This window comes from Mobula birostris, chromosome 17 (genome assembly GCF_030028105.1).
Source record: "Mobula birostris isolate sMobBir1 chromosome 17, sMobBir1.hap1, whole genome shotgun sequence".
NCBI lineage: Eukaryota > Metazoa > Chordata > Chondrichthyes > Myliobatiformes > Myliobatidae > Mobula > Mobula birostris.
The window spans coordinates 38,015,080-38,027,415 of record NC_092386.1 but is presented as its reverse complement, the minus strand read 5'-3'; the positions used below and the strand labels follow the sequence as shown (position 1 = coordinate 38,027,415).

Sequence of the window (12,336 nt, the reverse complement as noted above, 5' to 3'; positions counted from 1 at the left end):
AAAAAAAGAATAAAAATAAATATTAAAGACCAACACTTGATGCGCAAGAGAAAGAAAACAAATATCATGCAAACAATTGAAGCGAACAACAGCATTCTGAACTAAAAAAAAGACCTCAGTTCTGATCCCCAGAACAGCCTGGAGTAGGCCCAAAGCCTTACTTATCAGCTTATTATATTCGCGGGTACAGAGCACAGCAGCCGGGGCAGTCTTCACAGCCTCAGTGCCGTGAAAATAACCATCGCGGAGAATGAGTGAAATCGGCTCTTGTCCCAAGTGACACCCTGTCTTTTCAGTTTATCTAGGCTGGCTTTTAAACTCACCCTACAAAAAACAGTGAAAGGCTCTGTGCTCTGGAGAGAGGAGTGAAGATCACAGAGAACGAGTGAAATTGAGACTCACTTGATGATGCACCATCAATAACTCCAAAGACTGGAAGTAGAGTAAATACTGAAAGGCTTTTATTAGCAGTAAAATGTGACCTCCACCATGCTGAGTATCTGCCCCTGGACTGAGAGACTGAGAGGAGGAGCAATGGCACAATCGCCTTTATTCAGGGGTCTGTGGGAGGAGCCACAGAAGCAGTCAGCAGAGGGGCATGTCCAGACAGGTAACCCAGTTACAACATTATATATATATATATATGGTTTACCACACCTGATCTGGGCTGGCATTTAAATTGTCTAAGCAGCAAATCATGCCTTGCATTAGGACTCAGGCACCGCTGCTGCGAAAGACTCTGGGCCTAGAACACATCGCCCAGCGACTCGCTCCGAGCCCTGATTTCATCGCCCAGACCGAAGCCACTCTCAAACTCCTCAATTCAGCTTGGTGCATAGAGCAATCCAGCCTCACACCCGGGCTAGTTGAGCGAGCATTGGAACTTCTCTGCCTGTGCCCCAACTCCTCCTTTCAGCACCCAGAGTGATTCAGCTTCGCTCTCAGGGCATCGGAACTACATCTGCAATGATTCTGCAACATACCACCTCGGCTCACCCTGTGAATTCACCTTGCCATCATTCGACCCTTCAATGTTTGCAGCAATAATTTAACACAATTTACCTGAGAAAAGGTATTTTTGCTGATGTTTTTAGTTAGATTTCTTAGCTTTTTGACCACAGAGGTATTCAGTAGCATCATCTTAACCAGAAGATTACATTAGGACTTATTTACTCATTTGCCAAGATCCACATCCATTAAAATCCAATGTTCCGTTTGCTTTTGTAATTGATCATTGTACCTGCATGTGAAAAGATATCCAGATCCCTCTGAACACCAACACACTTCAAATGAAAAATATTCTGCTTTTCTGTTTTGTTTCAAACCAGAGATGGGCAATTTCACTTTTTTTCCTAATTGATGTTTCTTTGGCATGTTCTAGGTCATTCCTCTTGAAATCTCTTAACATGCTACATTTAACATTGACTGCCACCCAGCTTTGCACTATCAGTCAATTTAACATATTCATCCAAGTCACAGAAATAGACTGTGAACAGCAGATATCCAGCAAGTATCCCTTTGGTAGTTCAAATACAACATTGCAAGCAGGCCTCCCTTATCTACGCAGTGAGTTTCAGCTTCAGATTTGTCAAACATGACTTTTCTTTGATAAATCCATGTTCAGTTTGTCCAATCCAACTACTATTTCAAAGTGTCCTATTAGCTCTAATTTAATAATAGATTCTAGTAATTTCCCTATGCCGGTTGCTGTCTGGTCAACTGATTAACAACAAGAATGCCAAGTTGAGATACAAAAGGAAGTGAACAGGAAGAGAATTAGATTTAATGTTTCAGCTCAAAAATTCTTTGCTAGAACTTTATCCCTGAACAACCTGCAATACTAACTGTTTCCCTTCCCACAGGTAGACCTGACCCGCTGTGTATTTCTAGTATTTCCTGTAGAGTTGTAGCATCTGCCGTTTTCTTTGATTCTCAGTCCCAAAATGAGAGATTGGTTATAATTCATTCTTGGGCCTCCTACTCAATTTAACACAATTAAATATATTTCCAATAATAAATAATCTTAGACAGAACACTTTAAAATATTATACACTCTTGTAAATTTCCTGAGTAGTCCTGTCAAATTAATATCAAAATCACAAGAAATTCGAAGCAAGAGTAAGCCAGATGAATTCTCAAACTTGTTCCATTATTTAATGCAATCATCCTTGATCTATCCTTGACTTTACCTTTTCTTCTGTTGTAGTTCCTCATACCCTCTCAATATCTTCAGTCTTTCATCTTCTTCATAAATACCTCCAAAGATGTGGCCTCCACAACACTTCAGGGTAGAGAATTACAGAGATATGCCAGTTTCTATGAGGAAAAATTATGATCAATTATATTCCTGGGAATTGTAATGACAGCAGTTGGTGCAACCCAGTTTTGGAGCACTGCAAAACAAAATATCATTATGCAAATTTTCATTAGAATAATTTATCCATTTGGCCAAGATTAAACAGGTAACCAAGTTACTAATGTACTATGAAAGGCTGTTTGCTGTCTTTACAAATGCACAAGACTGACATCTTGTTTTAAAAGGGTCAGTAGTGTTTAAATGCCTCAATACATATGTTACAAAGGACATATTTATTTATTTACCATATTGTCTGTGCCAATATGTACTGGATACATTGCAGAAGCAAAGTAAGACTTGTTTCAGTCCTTGCCCAAGCTATATTGTTTCCTTCTCACCAGCAGCATCAGTATTGTTTCAGTTAGACCAAAGAAGTAAGCAACTACTGTACATCAAGAAGAAATCAATAATTTCTGTGCTGCACTCTACCATTTTTTTTTAAGCAAATGGATCCAAGCTATCATTCAGAACAAAATTAGAGTTGGTACTGATACTAATTAACAATCACAATTTTTGAAAAATGGTGTACTTCCTCCCATAAGAAGTTCACAGTGGTAATTTTGCTAAACATTTCATGTTTATTTTAACATGATTGTTATTTTTGGCTTATGCCAAGCACCTATTTGATTAGTGCATGATAAAGGAACATCATATTCACAATTTGGTCATCTCAACAGATGGATCTTCCTTGCACGATTGTCTCATTGACAAAGTATTCCTGATCAATATTCATATTGTACCCATGCAGGGTCAGATCAACTTTGAGGGTGAGGGGGTAGATGTATGGAAAACAGTAAGAATGTCACAGTGGTAGCTAGCACAGTGAGTCAATACTTCACCTGTGAGCCTATCAGGGTCATTCATTGTACCCAGGGCTCCTGGTGCTGCCTCCTCTACATCAGTGAGCTGCAACGCAAATTGGGATCTGCTTTGTTGAGCATCTTCCCTCTGTCTGCCGCAAGAGGCAAGATCCCCCGGAGACTATTTCAATTCGACTTCCCACTTCCATTCTGATATGACTGTTCATGGCCTCCTCCATTACTCATCAAAACAGATGAGGCCAAACTCAGGTTGGAGGAGCAACATGTTATATTCTGACTGGGCAGCCTCCAAGTGAAGCCATGAAAATCAAATTCTCTAACTTCTGGTTATTTCTCCTCCTCCCCCCACCATCCTCTTCTCTCTCTTTTCTATTCCCCATTCTACTTACTCTCCCACTCCTTCTCTTCTCCTCACCTGTCCATCACCTTCCCCTGGTTTCCCTTCTTTTTTCCATGGTCCACTGTCCACTACTATCAGATTCCTTCCTCAGCCTTTTACCTCTTCCATCTATCCCCTTCCCACTTCTTATGTCATTCACCTTATTCACCCCCCCCCCCCACCATCTCCCAACCTGGTCTCACCTATCACCTGCCAGCTTGTACTCCTTTCACTTCCCCACCCCTACCCTTTTACTCTGGTTTTTGTCCTTCTTATCCAGTCTTGATGAAGGGGTTCAGCCCTATTACCCTTAGCAGATGCTGCCTAACTTGCTGACTTCCTTCAGCATTTTCTGTGTTGCTCAAAATTTTCAGCCTCTGCACAATCTCTTGCGTTTATTCACTTGTAGAGTCATTGTCTCTTGATGCCAGGGAGTTGGGTTCAGTTTCTGTCACTAGGAGATGGAATTAGTAGCAGCTCCAGGATGTCTTGGAGTCTGTATTGATATTAGTGAACCATAATCCAGTTTGCTGTAGTTCGGCTGCAATTGTTAAATGGATATGGAATATATTGTCAGACAGCTACAACATCTGCTTGGATGCTAGATTTCAGCTAGAGCTGGCTCTGAGATCAGTCATGTATTGAGCCTTTTCTTGCCCTGATAATCTCCCTGCTCTGCTGAGATCATTCTGTGAGTAGTTTAAGGAGAGCAATTTTTAAAAAATGTTGTGGACTAACATGTTTATGGTAATTTATTTTGTGGAAGCTAAACATCTCTAGCATATTTTGATATTTCTGTGTTGTGTTGTGTTGTAATGGTAAATGAAGCATCTGCAGTATCAGATAAACATCTATCTAATTACCAGTTCTTGGTAACTGGATTGTACGAACAGGAAGAGATGCTGGACATGACCATTAATGTGCAGAATGAGTTTAGTTCTGCTAAAAGCACTGTTAAGCAGCCGCTGATTACTTCCTCCTCAACAATATAGCCTGTGCTGTCTTTGGCATCAGATTGAAGATCAGATTCTAGTCTCTCAAGACCTTTATCCCCAAGAGCAGAAAAAAGTTGTTGGTACACAATAGGATGTGGTCTCTGGGCTGATCTGGAGAAAGCCCACCAAATTGGCCAAGCAGCAGAAAACTTACTTGAGTGCTGAAACTAATTTTGCAGTTTAAAAAAAAATCCCGAGAAGTTTCATAATTATTTCCTGCAGTTAACGAAGTGCCTATTGTATGATAACTTTAAGCAGTAAATGCGAAATAGTTTGGCGGGGGTTCTTGACTAATGTTTAGACGGTCCGCCGTCGTTCCTTACCTTTCTGCTCTATTGCAGATAAGCCTCACGCAGTCAGCCGCTGAATCCCTGCCAATTGCAGCAACGCTAGAGTGATGTCAGTGAGCCGGACATCGTGATCTGATTGGCTGCAGCCCGCGCAGCGGCGAACTCCGTTATCGTGAGCGCGCGATTATGCTGGTGCGTGAATGTGCACGCGCGCTTTGACTGTCTGTAGTTGAGGGTTAGGCTGTTGCACAGACGAGGAAGACTTGACAGAGATGAGACCAGCGGGGCAAACCCAAGCAAAACTCAAATAGGACTCAGCTTCCTATCGAATGCTCAGGTTGAGCGGCTACTAAAAAAAATTAGGAGAGATGGAAGAATTTTTGCAGCATACTAAGTCCATTCTGGTAAGATCATTCCCAGATCCCAGAGTTTCTATTGCAGTGCAGTGAGTAGTTTAGAATAAAGTAACTACCTTACTTACCAGAGTAATCACAGCGAAGTTTCTAAAGAATTATATTCTGAGACAAGCATTTGCTGAATGTTGGGTGGGCTGTCTTTTTGCAGTAGAGCCAAAAATCAATTAAAGCCTTCGTGGCTGCAATTGTTGAGCATTGCTGGGTTGACTACTTTGTTGTTACTGTATACATGATAAACAGGTCTACTTCAACCTCACAATAAACATATTTTTTAAACTTGACGCTGGAAAGTGCCGTGCCGAATAGGGTGAAAGCCTTCCTCATCCCCCGCACCTCGGTGATTTTTTATTGAACTTAGCAAAGTTGACATACTTTTCAGTTATAACATTGCATATACACTGTAAATGTTGTGATGATCTTAAGAATCAAGATATTTTGTAAGATTAATTATTGTGTAGTGTAGATTTTTTTTTACCCTAACAAAATAGGATGGGAGGGCGCTAGGAGTTGAGATGGAAGCATGTATGGGGGACAAGGGAATGTCGGGGGTGGAGGGAGGCTTGCTGAAGTCTATCTGTGCACAGGTTGCTTCCTCTTAAAATATTGTAGTTGAATGATTACAATGTCTTCTGTAAATTTAGTGTGTTGATAGAAAATCCATGCAAATAATATTTATATGATAATAAATAATAATATTCTGAGTGATACGTTCTTCACGCAGTATTTATGAGTTGCTGAAGCTTGGTCAACAGTTCCACAGGATCTCTCATTGAAAAGAAGCAAATAAGAGTTTTTATTTAACTTCCACACCATTGTATTTAATTTGGAATATGTTTAATATGTTTTTATTTTGTAGAGTGATGGCTGGGAATGCACGATTACAATATCACATCTATGAGTGTTAGCAGTTTAGAAAACAGAGTAATTACAAATGTTCTGTTACTTTTTTGCGGGCTACTCAAAAAAATGATGGGAATATAATTCTGCTGTGGGCATAAGAATGCCCATTTTATTTAGTTATTTCCTCAATAGTTTTTCCTTAACAATTTTTTTCTCTATCTAAAGAATATCCAGAAGGTTCTGCTGAATAATAAACCTGAATCTGATTTTGGAATTGCGAATTTTTGCTTTTAGTCTAGTAGTTTCTGTTCTATGATGCCAAACATAACCATTGATTTATTAATTTTGGTGCGTTGGTTTTTTATGGCAATAATCAGGCTTTTCTAGGATTTTGATTTTGGCTTTGTAATGACAGGTTGGGGTGACTGACATTTACTGGGGTGTTGTTTGAAGCTCAGGGAACTGCAACCATGCTTGCTTCATGATAATAAAAATATGACAGTTTGAAGAGTGAACCAATGGATTCTTGCTGTAGATCTAGTCATTTTTTTTGTTATAAGGTGGAAAGCATAACCATGAATTTGATTATTTTAGTTCCAGTTTTCAGGTAATAATCATGTTTTCAGTATTTTGATGTTGGTGTTGAAGTGGCACTAAATTCAGCATTTTTAATCTTTTATCCAGCAGTAAAACAGCTACGGTAATAATCTCTAGAAAGTCAGGTGTGAATAACCAATCCAGACATATATTTGTGAACTTAGTCAAACACCTACTGTTAGGTGGCCCTAGAAGCTTCCTAAAGTGAAGGCATCTTCTAGTTGTAGTTTCCATGTAGATATAAGATTGCTGTCCCATTTTAAAAATTTAAATAACTATACTTTGAACTTCAAGTTTTTCTGGGACTAAGGTAGCATTACTTAAATTTCATTAAGGATATGCTGAAGTTTGCACATAAAAAGGCTAATGACTCTTTCTGGAAATAGAAGAATAGTACTGAGTCATTGCTGGCCGACTTTTATCTTTCTTCCTCTACTTGTGTGTAGTGGGTGGGGAGGTCATTGTGCTTGTGAAAATGGCTAGACCCTGACAGATAGGCTGATTCTATGTTAATAGTTGTTACCTGAAGCATGCCTAGGATTGATCTCAAAAGTGTTTTTCATTATGATCTTTCTACACATTACCAGACAGATTCATTTTTAGGGACTTATGAATTTCCAAGTGGAAATGGTATATATTGTGAAGTTTATTTCACTTCCATTTACTTAAAATTTCTGTAAGATTTCATTATCTTCTATCCTGCAATAAACAAGCTCTACGTAGAGACGGATTAATGTTCGCCTCTTCTCTCCTTTCCTGTAATAATTAGGTTATGTGATTCTCCTGCATTTGAAAGAGAGAGTGCAAAATTCTTCAGTGGTATAATATACTACAAATTTAACCTGAAACTGGGATTTTATCTTTGATTCTTGAAATGATTAAATCACAATTAGTTGGGCGAAAAAGTAGCCAAGCTTTTGGTCCTTTCTTTAGACTTTCCTTGTGTATTGAATGTGTGAAGTTAATGGCAGAAACATTCACCCAATTCTCCAATGTTACTCCATGTAAAATAATCCGCTGACTCACTGGTTTTGTGTGAAATGACCATCTACTTGAGGCATTGTAGTATACCTGGCATCTAAAATGACTCTCTGGGAGTTTGTTTATTCATAATGTCATTATAATGTTATTTTTTTTATTATTGACAGAGAGCACAGAATAGGTCTTTCTGACCCTTCAAGCTGCACTACCAAGTAATTCCCAATTTAATCTGAGCCTAATCATAGGACAATTTACAATAACCAATTAGCTTACCAACCAGTACATCTTTGGACTGAGAGAGGAGACCGGAGCACCCGGAGGAAACCCACACAGTCACGGGGAGGATGTGCAAACTGCATACAGGCAGCGTGGTGCGAACCACTACACTACTGTGCCGCCCCAGTGAAAATAGGTTCTCATGTTAATGACAGTGAAGTTAGACAGAGATGGAATTCTTTCTTTTTACATGTATATGATTATATTTTTATATAGTCATCATGGGTATTTCTGCTGGGAGGTGGCTCCTAAGAATAATTTTAGATTGTGACCAATGTAGAATAACTTTAATTCAAAAATCCTATAAAACTCAGCTGTCAAGCTGTCATATAAAAAAGAAAACTTAGGTTTTATACCGTCAATGATCTATACAGCATGGAAAAAAGGCTATCAAAGATATAAATACCTCTGCTAGGTGCCCTGCAATTTCTTCCCTAGAATTGCACGACGTCTTAGTATGCACTTCAGGTCCCAGTGATATATCTGCCTCTATGTTTTTAAGACCTCCATACCTCCTCTTCTGTCATGTGAACTCCCTTAAAGATATCACTATCAGCTTCCCAAGTTCATTGGCACCCATGTCTTTCTCCATTGTATCAGCTTTAAGAGTTTTCCATTCCAGTTCTAAAACTGACCTGTGTATTTGAAGCAATTCAAGTTTTATGTTTAAGAATATCAGGATTTATAATGTTTAAGAAGATCATTAGTTGAAGGTCTTTAATAGGGAATTATACACATAGTTTGTACTACGATAACATCAGATAAGGGCATCTTCAGAGACCATGCTGCTGATTGCTATAGTAACTGAATAATTGATGTTTGGAGATTGATCAGGAAGACATTTACTTCTTCATTGCAGCACTGACAGGTATTTCTGTGCTCTCAACAAACCAATGATAAAGCTGTTTTTTTTGAGAGAATACAAGTGGCATTTTTGCAGGCACCATTTTGCAATGTCATTTATATGCCACTATGTATGGTGCTTGCCTCATTAAGAAGTGAGCATGTGCAGACCTCTGTTTTAATTTTATAAGAAATTGGTTGAGGTAATATTTCACTTCATAATGAATAATCATGTGTTCCAAGCTTAAACCTATTTGTTTTGGAGCTTGAATTACATCCAGTTATGTTCTGATTAATGTAATTGAGTGCAGTTTTTGGGAACCATTCCACAAAATGTTGAAGTGTCTGAGAGCTGATGTTTGGCTTCTGTGAGGTAGAGATTAGTTTGCCGAACCACAACAGCACCAGCAGGTCCAAGATTGCAGATGATGGTAACCTGTAATGAAACAAAAAACATTAGAAATGCTCAGAGGGTCAGGCAATATTACTGAAAGAGAAAAGTTAGTGTCCTCTTTAGAATTAGGAATGAGAGGATTAATTTTCAGTAGAAGAGGAGAAGCTTGAAGGGATAGACAGAACAAAAAGATAGGGTGAATATATATGGTTAACTGGGGCAGTAACAAACTTGACATGATAAGTCTGTTCATCATTTTCTGTTTTTCCAATACTGCTATCTTTATTGGCATGTTTGATGATGGACTGGTAATGAGTTAATTAGAGTTGAGCAAGAATTCTGGTTGAAAATCTGGATATGGTCTCTGGTGTGAAATTGCTTCGTAAATGACCTATTGGAAGGTAATTGTTCTAGCAACAAGTACCCAATAGTTGTGAAGCCAAGAGGAGATAGACGTATCTGGAGCTCTCTTGGGGGTAGGTGCAGTACTAGAGTAAGCCTTTATGAAGTTGACTTGCAGCAATTTTCTAAACCTCATTCATGCCTTTAGTGTACAGGAACTGGACAAGATTATCATGGTATATACTGTATATGATGATAGAACCAAAAGTCTCATTGAGCTCTTGAAATCCTCATAAAATGTTTTGTTAAAAACTTTTATTGAATTATTGGCAATTGTTGTTCCAAAAGTATGATTGTTTTCAATTCTTCCTGATATTTTAATACTGTAGAAATATTATGATAGGTTAGATGAATATAGCTGAGTGATGGTTAATTTTTATTGGAATTGGTATATTATTTCATTTGTACCAAGTGAAAGCTTGTCTTGCATTCTGTTATAGCAGATTAAATTGTTGGACAGTGCATTGACCTAGAATAAGGTACAACAATAACAATACGGAATAGAGTCTAAAGGCTACTGAAAAAGTGCAGTGTAGGTAAATGATAAAGTGCAAGATCATAACAAAACAGATTGTGAGACCAAGAATCCATCTTAATGTGCAGGAGGTCCATCCGAGAGACTGTTAACTACAGTAGGATGGAAGCTATCCTTGTGCCTGGTGGGTTTCTGCTTTCAGCTTCTTGTATGTTCTGCCTAATGGGAGAGGACAGAAGAAAGAATGTAGGGGGTGGGTGGGTGGGGTCTTTGATTATGCTGGCTGCTTTACTGAGGCAGTGAGAAGTAATGACAGACTCCGTAGGGGGGAAGCTACAGTAATTCCTGTGATATGTTGAGCTGTGTCCACAACACTCTGAAGTTTCTTGCGATCACATGCAGAGCAGCAGCCATACTAAGCTATTATGCATCCAGACAGAAAGCTTCCTTTGATGCATTAGAAAAAATTAATGAGAGTTCACAGGGATATGCCAATTTCTTTAGTCCCCTGAGGAACTAGAAACATTGGTGAGTTTTCTTGGCTGTTGCATCAATATGGCTGGACCAAGGCTGGCTATTGGTATGTTGTAAGAATTTTTGTCATGTAATTTTTACTTTATAAAGTTCTTGGTTATTGTGGAAGTAAATCTGCCAGTGCCATTTTACTCCAGCCCTCCTTTTCTTCTTTCTACCAGAGTTTTAAATTGTTAGCGTTGGTGAAACCACTGCTCTTTCTGCTACGTTTGGATGGGCCTACATCCTGGAACACTCTATCCAATAGCTTTGTGGGAGTACCTTTGTGAGGAGGGCTGTAGATTTTCAAGGAATTGCCTCTAACTTACTCAAGGACAATTATGTAAGGGCAATAAGTGTAGGCCACGTAAGCAATGTCCACATGCCATATGGAAGGAAAATAAATAAAGAGAAGAAGAAATAAATGGACATGTTAGCACAAGAGAGTGCAGATGCTGGAATCTTAGCAACACACAGACTACTGGAGGAACTCAGCAGGTCAAGCAGCATCATTGGAGTGAACTGGACTGTCAGTGTTTTGGGCTGAGACCCTACATCTGGAATGTCAGTCTGGCTGAAGGGTCTTCCCCCAAAATATTGATTGTCTATTTCCCTCTATAGTTGCTCCCTGACTTGCTGAGTTCCTCTGGCATCTTGTATATTGATGCAGATAAATTGACGTGCCTCTCTGCCTTTTCAAAGTTTGGAGTTCATATCCTAAAATGGTTAGTATTTCACAATATGTTCTTTGAGAAACTGTTCTTGTGGTGTATTCTAATGCTTAGTATTGTATTAAATAGATCTCTATTTCTTCTGATTATTGTTTATTATTAACAGTTTTTCAGTATTAGCATTTCAAATGTAGAGCAGTGTATATTTTGGTTTGACTGCATTATAAAGTGCAGGCAGATATTATATAAAATTATAACTTAGCAATTTGCTATTAATGTACTAAAGAGGTATTGGATCTGCTTGGTGTAACATACACGTTTTTCCTTACGATGCGCTAGATTTGAGTTTAGGCCAACAATATCAATAAAATTAACTCTAGACACTGGAAGGCGGTTATGATTTCTTCAACGCACAGCACTAAGTGCTTTTGACTTCTGAGTGAACTTCCTGATTTGATGGAGAGCTTCTGCTGAATCATAAAAAGCATTATCAGTTATTGCAAGCCTTTGCAAACTAACCTATTCTCAGTAATGGTTGCAATGTTCTAAAGTTTATGATCTGTTTTAGGGAAAGAAATTTGTAGCCATGAAAGAAAATGTTTCTTTGTGGATAAGACTTTAAAAAATGAATCATACCCATTTCTTTGGGGAAAAATAAGTGTCATTAAGGTATTTTTTATCAAGATATTACTATAATGTTTAAATACAGTAAATTCCAGTTAATTGGGACACGTCGGGACCAGTACGTTTTGGCCCAATTAAGCAGCTGCCTCAGTTAGACAGAGTTTCATGGAAATAGTGAAAAGGAATAAAAAAAGTACTATCTACCATTTAACTGTGTAACAATTTATGTATTTAAATGAAATACAGAACAATTTAGAATGCTACCAACATGTCGTCGTGGCTATCCCTCGAGGTCAAGGATGATGGTCTTCGTTCTGAAGAAGTGGCCCACAGAGCAAAGACGCTTGTGCATGTATTTGTTTAACGTGTACTTGACGTTGCACTCCAAGAAGCACACAATACTTCACAAATCAACCAACTGATTCCAATGGCATGGAAACCACCACGATTGGAGCTGATGGAT

General features: G+C 38.6%; 1 protein-coding gene and 1 long non-coding RNA gene across 4 annotated transcripts in view; one reads left to right on the top strand and one right to left on the bottom strand.

Annotated features, from left to right (window-relative positions):
* Window positions 1-4,946, bottom strand: part of LOC140211621 (uncharacterized) — a 36,965-nt gene extending 32,019 nt beyond the window's left edge. The window contains exons 1-2 of the long non-coding RNA XR_011889535.1: window positions 4,875-4,946; window positions 2,190-2,316 (exon numbers count right to left, since the gene is read on the bottom strand). This is a non-coding gene — a long non-coding RNA (uncharacterized lncRNA). The remainder of the gene's footprint in view (window positions 1-2,189; window positions 2,317-4,874) is intronic.
* A 162-nt stretch (window positions 4,947-5,108) lies between these two features.
* Window positions 5,109-12,336, top strand: part of LOC140211620 (protein prune homolog 2-like) — a 329,851-nt gene continuing 322,623 nt past the window's right edge. For all 3 annotated transcript variants that reach the window (XR_011889534.1, XM_072281551.1, XM_072281550.1), the window contains exon 1: window positions 5,109-5,245. Coding sequence is in view for 2 of the 3 variants with exons in the window: in XM_072281551.1 (XP_072137652.1) it covers window positions 5,210-5,245 (36 nt within the window). In the remaining variant the exon portion in view is untranslated. The remainder of the gene's footprint in view (window positions 5,246-12,336) is intronic.